Source organism: Trichechus manatus, unplaced genomic scaffold, assembly GCF_000243295.1.
Source record: "Trichechus manatus latirostris isolate Lorelei unplaced genomic scaffold, TriManLat1.0 scaffold00004, whole genome shotgun sequence".
Classification (NCBI taxonomy): domain Eukaryota; kingdom Metazoa; phylum Chordata; class Mammalia; order Sirenia; family Trichechidae; genus Trichechus; species Trichechus manatus.
Window position 1 is genome coordinate 11,856,199 of NW_004443940.1, and position 9,959 is coordinate 11,866,157.

Sequence of the window (9,959 nt, forward strand, 5' to 3'; positions counted from 1 at the left end):
TCTTCTTTGGTCATTTCCATTCAGATCTTTTGCCCATTTCTAAATGGGTTGTTTGTTTTCTTATTATTGAGTTTTAAGAGTTCTTGGTATATTTTGGATACAAGTCCTTTATCAGACATGTGTTCTGCAAATTTTTTCTCCCAGTCTGTCTTTTCTTTCTTTTAACAATGTCTTTTGCAGAACAGAAGTTTTAAATTTTAATGAAGTCGAACTTATAATTTTTTTTTTTATGAATTGTGCTTTTGATGTTGTATCTAAAAGGTCATTGCCAAACCCAAGGTCACCTAGATTTTCTCCTATGTTAGCTTCCAGAAGTTTTATAATTTTGCATCTTACATTTAGGTTTATGATCCATTTTGAGTTAATTTTTGTGAAGGATGTAAGCTCTTTGTCTAGCTTCATTTTTAGGCATGTGAATGGATGTCCAGTTGTTCAAGCACCACTTGTTGAAAAGACTATTCTTTCTCAATTGAATTGCCTTTGCTCCTTTGTCAAAGATCAGTGACTACACCTGTGTGAGTCTATTTCTGGGCTCTGTATTCTGTTCATTGATCTATTTATCTCTTTCTTCACCAATACCACGCTATCTTGATCATTATACCTTTAGAGTAAGTCTTGAAGTTGGATAGTGTCAGTCCCCCAACTCTGTTCTTCTCAGTATTGTGTTGATCATGCCCCCATACTATTCAATATGCCAATATGCTAATCACTGTTCTCTGTGCTTCCTTTGAACTGTGCATATCCATCTACGCTTATTGACCTGAGAAAGTATTGTAATTACTTGCTCAGGTCTTTCTTTCCTATCAGACTGTGAGTGCTTGAGGGCAAGGACTGTGAGTTTTTCATCTTTGTGGCCCAGTGCCTAGTACAGCGTCTGGTATCTAGAAAGCACTCAATTTGCATTTATGGGATAAATAGATGGCCAGGTTTTTGCATGGAAGAAGGAAATCTTACAAAAGACATGAGATAGCTTTGAGACAAGGTGTTTATGCAACAGATTCCCCAGAGAAGACAAATTGCCTTTTCCTGAAAGCTCAGAACTTTGAGGAGGGGACTGAGCTGTGGCGAAGTCCAGGTAAAGTGTCTAAGCCAGGAATGAGGAACTTTGGGATGATGTGGGTGACCGCCTGCCAGACTCACTTCTCGTTTCCTCTAGATAAAAGGTCCCTGGGGAGATGGCCTGCTGGAGGCACCTTTACTTCAAGGGTGAGTGGTGTATGATGACGGCTAGAGAGGAGCTCCCTTGCGCGCACTTCACAGTAGATAAAGAGAACATCTCCCTCTGGTCCAAAGGCAAGCACCAGTCACTTCTTCGAACTTCCTCAGTGCCCTGCACCCAAACTAGCTGCTTGCTGGTCCTTCAACAAATGTTTTCTTCTTCTTCTCCCAGCAGAGCCTCCTAGCAAGATGGATTGGCCTCTGGCTCTGAGGAAACCTTCCACCCTGTGTGCCGCATTAACCTTCATGACTCTGGTCCTGCTCACCTCCATCCTGCTGCAGGGTATCCTCTGTGAGTCCTCTGGCTTTATCTTCTGCACTTTGTCCTTCTTCACTACCCAGTGGCACTCTAGACGCCCAGTTCCTCTCTTTCCTGCCCTTCAGTGGACCCCTTCCTCTGGCTTTTCCACTTGTATTGTTTCCTGTCTTTCCATGTGTAGTAACAAGGTCACCTGGCCTGGTAAGATGAGCCACTGCACTTCCCTTTCAACTGCTGGGAGATTTTCCAGATTGGGATCAGTGCTTGCATGTTTGTGCTCAGGGATATGTGTTTTTGTCCCCAGGAAAAGTTTACCTACTTCTTCATCCCCCTTCCCTGAGCTATGCATCTCTTTGATTTGGAGCCTGCAAGCAGCCCCTGGCAGTAAGTGAAATGTCTCCTGGCCCCATGAGGAACTGAGTCCCAAGCATGCCCTCAGCCCCCCAGCTGACTGGGTGGCCAACAAGCTCACAAATCTCCACTGTTTGACCCCCCTCACCAGGACTCCTTCATGGTCTCTTCATTCTCCAGTCCCTGTGAAGATCACCTCATGGGAGTCTTCCTACTCATTCTCTGCATGTGTGACATACCTTTCTTCCTCTTCTGGTTTTGCAAAGTTTCATGCCCTCTGCAGCTTGCCAAGTCTTCTTCCTCCTTCCAGATCTCCAGAAGCACAGGGAGAGAATCAACTGTCTTCTCTCTTCATGGCTTCGAGGCACATGTGGGCTCAGACTTGTAGCCTCTGAGCAGAGCCTCCACCCACCACTTTCCCCATCCGAGACACCTGGTCTCTAACTCGCCTTTTCCACAGGGCTTTCCTTTGAGCCCTCTTGGTTTCTTTTTGTTCCCCCTTAAAGGCACCTGAGCCTGTGACATGAGTCCAGTGTGAAAGGGCAAGGGAAGGGGAGACATGGCTTCATAATTCTTCCTTTCCATGTTCTTTGGAGAAGAAAACACTTCCAGGTTAGGAAGCTACATGGCTGGCCCTCCCTGTGTGGGCAGATGTGGGAGGTGTGCCCTCGCTGACAGCCACCACAGGGGTCTCTGACTGGTGAGGGCTGGGAATCAAGTGATGAGACCAAGAGGGAAGTGGAGCGGTGACAAGGGGGTGATTGAAGACATCCCTTTACAAATGTGCCCTGAAAGCTCAAAGAAAATTCAGACTGGGTTCTAATCCCTGCTTTTGCTTGCCTGTGAGTTCCTCTAACAGAGAACTTATGTTTTATCAATTTTTGTATTGTCTGCATCCACCAGAGTTCCTGGAACATGGTCGGTGTCCATTGCATGTTTACTGAATGAATGCTCTAATAAATGAATGGAGGGTCTGAGGCAGCTACTTGGGCTGGCTTGTTTTCTTGAGAAGCTTGAGCTTGTCCCTTCCCTTCTCTTCCTTTTGTCACTCCACCTCCAGGGATCTCCTCAGTTGACCTCTTGATTTCTCCAATTCAGATTCCTGGTTTTTGGGCACAATATCAGATATAAGGACCAATGCTCAGTTGATGGAAGGGCGTGTGGACAACATCAGCACAGAAGGTTCTGAAATTAAGAGGAATCATGGTGGCCTGAAGGCAGCCAACATTCAGATCCAGAGGGTGAATGTCAGCTTGAATGATGTGCGCTCTCAGCTCCTGAGATTGCAAACTGGTCTGGAGAAAGCCAGTGCAGGGATCCAGATATTAACAAAAAGTTGGGAGGAAGTAGATGCTCTAAATGCCCAAATCCCAGAGTTAAAAAAAGATTTGGATAAAGCCAGTGCTTTAAATGCAAAGGTCCGGGGACTTCAGAGCAGTTTGGAGAATATGGACAAGTCACTCAGACAACAAAGTAAGTATCTCAGCAAATAAGATTGCAAGCCAGCCAGTGTCCATGGGACCTCCCCCATCTCAGACATGAAGATATTGGGCCTGTTGTTGAGGGGAGAAAAGGAGAGGAGCAGGGCCGGCATAGGCTAGAAAGTTAAGAAGAGAGGGCTGAGCATTGGGTGGGAAGGGACCTAGGGGCTGCTCAGGAGAGGAGGGACCAGGGACCGGCTAGGGCTCCCACACCAAGGTACAGAATATGAAAACGTTAGAGAGTTTCTGAACTGGCCCAAGGTAGCCATTTCCCAGTAAGTTCCTAACCTAGAGCCCATGAGTTCAGCCACTTGTGATGGCCAATGGAGAACTGCTTTCCCCTTGTGGTAGAGAGAGATCCTTAACCCATCCTCTCTCACTCTCTCCTCTCTAGCCCAAAGGCTCTACCAGTCTGAGTCAGGCTATCAAAATACGAGAGTGTCCCAAAACCCCCTACATGAGGACCCAGGGACCGCAGGGCTCAGCTTAATTCATTACTGTCTCTAACATCTTATTCAAGTACCCTCACCTAGCCAGCACCCAGAGAAAACAAGAACAGCAGTGTTCACCTTTAGCCCTTGTTCCCCAGATGACATTCTACAGATGGTTTCTCAAGGCTGGAAGTACTTCAAGGGGAACTTCTATTACTTTTCTCGTGTCCCAAAGACCTGGTACAGTGCCCAGCAGTTCTGTAAGTCCAGGAATTCGCACTTGACTTCAGTGACCTCAGAGAGTGAACAGGTGAGTGCTATTCCTATGTGTTCTGGGAAGGGGGACATGTTAACAGCTTGTGGCCTATATCAGTCAGGATGGGCAAGGTTATGCCATATAACAAACAATCCCCAAATATCAGTGATATAACAACAAAGGATTATTTCTCATTTATGCTACATGTCCAGTGAGCACCAGCAAGAGGGTTCTATTCATTATGATTACTCAAAGATTTAGGTTGAAGGAGACTTCATTTCAACATATGTTGCCACCATAGCTGAGGCGGGAAAACGGAAGATGGCAAATTGTGCATTGGCTTTTAAAGCTTCTGCCCGAAAATAACACACATCGCTTCTACTTACATTTCACTGGCCAAAGCAAATCACACAGTACTCCTATCCTCAAAGAGGGCAGGGAGGTGCAATCCTTCCATGTGCCCAGAAAACAGAAATATTTGTGAAAAGTATTAATGGTCCCACATGACCCAAGAAATCTTCTGCCTGGTGAGGCAGAATATTGGACAAAGCCCTTTCATCTGGGAGGCAGAAAAACAGAGTGGGTAAGAGCATAGGCACTGGAGTCAGTCAGAGCCTGGAGCCCCAGTGCTGCCACCCAACTAGTCCTATAGCCTTGGGTAGATTATTTGCCCTCACTAGGCCTCAACCTATTCATCTATGAAACACGTATGATAATAGTATCTGCCTCAGAGAATGAGTAAATGCACATAAAGGGCTTAGCATAGTGCCTCCAAAACCCATTGCCATTTAGTTGATTCTGACTCCTAGTGACCCTATATGACAGAGTGGAACTGTTCCATAGGGTTTCCAAGGCTGTAACCTTTACGGAAGCAGACTGCCACTTCTTTCTCCCATGGAGCAGCTGGGTTCGAACCACCGACCTTTCAGTTAGCTGCTGAGTGCTTAACCACTACACCACCAGGGCTAGCATAGTGCCTAGGGCATATTAATTGCTCAGTAAATTTAGCTATTATTACCTGGGCCATCATCTTGGGGTCCCTGCTCTGGGGTTTAGCTGAATCTTTCTTGCTGTCCAGCAGCCCCTACCTGAGACCTGAGTCTGTTAGTTGCAGGGCAATGAACAATGAGAATTTGGACGATGTGTTCTGGGCTTTGGCAAGGACAGGAAGAGGCTTAAGCGTGGTCAGTGTGAGCAGTGTGTGTGGGCTCAGGGGCTGTCCAGAGGACAGGTGAAGAACACTCAGACAGATGCTCAAACTCTGAGTCATGGCAGCCCCTCTGCTCATTCTGTCTTCCCTACAGGAGTTTCTGTACAAGACAGCAGGAGGAATTTCCCACTGGATCGGCCTGACCAAAACAGGGAGTGAAGGGGACTGGTACTGGGTAGATGACACTCCGTTCAATAAGGTCCAAAGTGTAAGGTAAGCCTCCTAGCCCCCTTCCCAGCCTGACTGTGCTGGGCCAGGTCCAGGGCATGAAGGGCAAATATGGAGCTTGTGATTCTTCTCTATCACAGTGTGGCAGGAGTGTTGGAATGGAAATCTAGCTCACCTCTGCCACTAACTGGCTGGAGCACCTGGGACAAATCTGGGGCCTCTTGATACCATTGGAGTTTGGCAGCACGGTCTTGTACACAGCTTCGCAGGGATCCTCTTCTAAGTCTAGGTCTTTGCAGCACACGTTTGTGCAGGGGGTGAGTGAATGGCGTGCTGGTTTGGCCCTAACGTGGGGGACGATTGAAGGTTTAGAGCTTGAAGCCTCACCAATCCTCTTCCTCTTAGGCTCGGGTGCAGAAACTTCCTACGCTATCACCTAGGACAAAACCTGGGATTGTAGTAACTCATTCCTTTGTTGGAAATATTTTTTTTCTTTTGTTTCCACTTTGTAAATGCATTTTTCTTTGTCTTCCCGCTTCTTAGGTTCTGGATTCCAGGTGAGCCCAACAATGTTGGGAACAATGAACACTGTGCCAATATAAGAGCGGCTTCACTTCAGTCCTGGAATGATGACTCCTGTGACAATAAGTTACTTTTCATCTGTAAGCAGCCCTATATCCCATCAGAACCATGACAGGACTGGCCCCCTCACTCACACTTTGAGCTCCAGTTATTGTGGAACTGGAGAAAATGCCTCCCTCTCTTTCATTCTCCAGGCTGACTGTACACCTACATTTTTCTAGCTTCACAATTGTCCCATAAGCATCCTGGAGTCCAGCTGCCTTGCTGGGAATTCTGACTCCATAGAGGCAGCTGATATGGAAAGCAGAACTTGAGTTAAAATAGGAGGGAATGGTGGACAGGATTTGGATGTTCCCACTGGCTTGGCAAATTGGAACAGGACCTGTAATCTGTGACAACACTCCTGGGGAGCCCCTGAGGAACTTGGTGTTGCATTGCTTCAGAGAAGTGAGTAAGTGGGTCTTCGCATTATCATCAGTCCCTAGGCAGCTCCTCAGGTCATGGACCTCCTAATATTTCTTAGGAAATTCTGGGAATTTTCCTATTGTCAGTTGGAAAGTTGGGAGCCAGGGATCGGTGAGAACTTTGTCTCATTCAACTTGTGCATTTATTTTATTGTATTAATTTTTTTCTGAGTCAGTAGGTTAACAATGCTTGACATGCCCTCTCTCAATGTTGTAATAAAATGCTCTTGAAAAATCTATACTTTTGTATTTGGATAAAAAAGGAGAAAAAAAAAATACTCGACTTGACTCACCCCTACTGACTGACTGAGGCTGGCTCTGGTGAACAGGTACTATGATATTTTATTTTTCTGTCTCCTTCCTTCCTTCCTCCCTCCTCTCTCCCTCCTATCTACCTGCCTGCCTGCCTACTGACCTACGTATTATCTTCCTTTCTTCTTTCTTTTTTTAGTTGTTCTAGCGTTATCTATAAGGAGCCCTAGTGGTGCAGTGGTTAAGGCGCTCGACTGTTAACCAAAATGTTGGCGGTTTGAAACCACCAGCAGCTCCGCAGGAGAAAGATGTGGCAGTCTGCTTCCATAGAGATTTACAGCCTTGAAAACCCTGTGGGGTTGCTATAAGTTGGAATCGACTTGATGGCAGTGGGTTTGGGTTTTTTTGAGCGTTGTATATAGAGGATCCTGGGTGGCATAAACAGTTAAGCACTCAGCTGCTAACTGAAAGGTTGGTGGTTCGAACCCATCCAGTGATGCTGTTGAAGAAAGTGCTGGTGATCTGTTTCTGTAAAGACTACAGCCAAGAAAACCCTATGAAACAGTTCTACTTACTCTGTAACACATGGGGTCACCATGAGTTGGAACTGACTCAATGGCAACAGGTTTGGTTTTCCAGTTTTAGTGTTACATGGGCTAAGTTTTCTTTGCTTTTATTTTCCTAGTGCTTTGGGAAATAAGCTGTTATACAGCTTTTGTTGTTGTTTTTTGGCTGTCTAGCAACTTATTTCCCTTTCCCTCATAAAGCACTCAGCTTCCCTTAACAGAATCATTCCTAACACTGTTGTACTGGTTGGGACTGGGCCCTGGAATCAAGAGCTGCCACTGGCTCCCATGAAGGTCCCACCTGGCCAGGGCTCCAGGCTGCCCCCAGCGGGGCAGGGGTTGCCTCTCTTATGGATTTCAGACCCTCTTTTTCCTTCTACTTCTGTGTTCTCACTCCAGACCTCAAAAAGCCTCCTCTCCTCTCTGTCCCAAAACAACTTTCATTTTTCTGTTCACAGAATGATTGACTATCTTGGGGAGAAAACACACAGGTTACCCAATTAATTATAAATACAATGGGTTTTTAAAAGGGAATTTTTATTGTTCCGTGGGAGCCTAAAGCAGAGACTTAATAAGGCTTTCTGAAGGACAGACACTTAAGCCGAGTCTTGAAAGATGAGAAGGAGTTAGGCGTGAGTGGAGTGGGGACAGAGACAAGGGAAGACAATTCCATACAGAGGGAACAGAAAGTGCAAAGAAATAGTGGGGCATGTTTGAGGAGCCCAGAGCAGTCCATTCTTGCAGGAGGGTGGTGTGAGATGAAGCAGGAGGAGTGGGCAGAGGTCAGGTCATGGAGGGCTTCAAAGTCAGGTGAAGGATTTTGGATTTAATACAAAGGACAAGAGGGAAGTCCTCAAAGTGTTTTAGCAGAAGAGTGACATAATACTGATTGTTTCTTTTTTTTTTTTCTTTTGAAAGAAGAAGAAGAATGACAAATGATTTGTTACACCTACGAGCTTAAACACTTCTAGGAATAACAAGCTCCACAGACATGCAATAAGAGCTGAGTCACTGGAGTACACATTTGTCATACTTTTGTGGTCTTTCTTTCACACTAGTTTTAGATAATTTCCTATATTTTGACTTACACATTCTCAAATTAGAAGCAGAATTAGTATTTGCAACCTTCCTTGCAGAAAGGTATAGATGTGTGACACAGGCCCCACCAGTCAGATTCAACCAGGAGAGACCTTTGATTTGGTTCTGGTGTTTGTCCAGGGCACTGATGGGTTTTAGTGTTGTTGCTCTTAGAAGCATCTCAATGTTGCTGGAGCAATGTTCCTGCCAGCACAGACTCCACAGCTTGACTCTTCGTCTTCTGAGAGTCTGTAAACTAGCTAATGTCTTTTTAAAAAAATAACTGTATTTTAGAACAGTTTTGAATTTATAGAAAAATTGTGAAGATAATACAGGGAGTTCCCATATGCCCCATAGCCAGTTTTCCGGATTATTAACATCTTACTTTAGTGTGGTATATATTTGTCACAGTTAATGAACCCGTATCAGTATGTTATTATTAATGACAAGCCACACTTTACTCAGATTTCCTCAATTTTTCCCTAATGCCCTTTTCCTGCTCCAGGACCCCATCCAGGATACCACATTACATTTAGTCCTTAGGCTTCCCTTGACTTTGACAGTTTCTCAGATTTTCTTTGTTTTTGATGATCTTGACAGTTTTGAGGAGTACTGACCAAGGAGAATGTCCCTCAGGTGGGATTTGTCTGATGTTTTTCTCATAAGACTGGGGTTGTGGATTTTTGAGAAAGTCTACAGAGGTTAAGTGCCATTCTCTTCATATCATATCAAGGGTATATACTATCAATGTGACTAACCACTGTTGATGTTAACCTTGATCACCTGGCTTGAAGCAGTATTTGTCAGATTCTTTCATTGTAAAGTTGCTCTTTTTTTCCTTCCCTTTCCATAAAATATTATTTGGAAGGCACTATATGTAGTTCACACTTAAGGAGTGGAGGATTCTGTTTCACTTCCTTCAGAACAGAGTATATAAATTACTTGGCTTTGTTCTGCATAAGAGACGTAGCTATTTTTCCCTTTTATTTATTTATTCATTTGTATCAGTGGACTCATGGATATTTTATACTTTGGATTATAAGTCAATGTTCTATTATTTTATTTCTCAAATTGTTCCAGCGTTGGCCATTGGGAGCTCTTTTAGTTGACTCCTGTGTCTCTTTGATATACCTCTCAACATTGCGTGTGTGTGTGTTTAGTATTTCTTTACTTTCTGGCACTACAGGCTTATCTTGTATATTTCCTTCTCCAGTCCTAGAATTAGCCATTTCTCCAAGGAGTCCTAATTTTTTTTAGTGGAGAATGGTATTAGAAAACAAGATCTGGGCACTAGGTGTGCTTGTTACTACTGGGGTGCCATTGCTCCTAGGCACTCTCAGATGACAGAGCAAGGAAATATATACGTGTATAACGAATTGTGTTTTGAAAAGATCTTTATACCTGCGATATGAGAACAGGACTGGAGAGAGAGCAAGATGAGAGGCAGGGAGAAGAACAGAATGGTAATTAAATTAAAGTCTGGTGAGTTGACGGTGGCTTGCATTAAAGTCTGTAAATGTGAGGTTGTAAGAGAGAAATTTTTAGTAAACCTTCAACTAGAGAAAAATGTATAACTAAAATCCACATTTCAGCTACATTCAGCAGAATTAAAAGCTGAAGTTAACAATGCCTGACTTTCAGGTC

At 44.5% G+C, this 9,959-nt stretch overlaps 1 protein-coding gene across 1 annotated transcript; it reads left to right on the plus strand.

Moving 5' to 3' along the window:
• The first annotated feature begins 1,220 nt into the window (after positions 1 to 1,220).
• Positions 1,221 to 6,068, plus strand: CD207 (CD207 molecule). Its single transcript, XM_004369231.1, has 6 exons — positions 1,221 to 1,293; positions 1,394 to 1,510; positions 2,927 to 3,301; positions 3,899 to 4,050; positions 5,301 to 5,419; positions 5,918 to 6,068. Exons 1-6 carry the CDS (start codon positions 1,221 to 1,223, stop codon positions 6,066 to 6,068), a joined length of 987 nt encoding a protein of 328 aa, XP_004369288.1.
• Positions 6,069 to 9,959: the final 3,891 nt, after the last annotated feature.

Excerpts from the sequence above, each read along its gene's own strand:
- CD207 (XM_004369231.1), top strand. The coding sequence starts at position 1,221 with ATGACGGCTAGAGAGGAGCTCCCTTGCGCGCACTTCACAGTAGATAAA. Across the intron at positions 3,302-3,898 it reads CAAGTCACTCAGACAACAAA|ATGACATTCTACAGATGGTT; the intron begins GTAAGTATCTCA and ends CTTGTTCCCCAG. Across the intron at positions 4,051-5,300 it reads TGACCTCAGAGAGTGAACAG|GAGTTTCTGTACAAGACAGC; the intron begins GTGAGTGCTATT and ends TCTTCCCTACAG.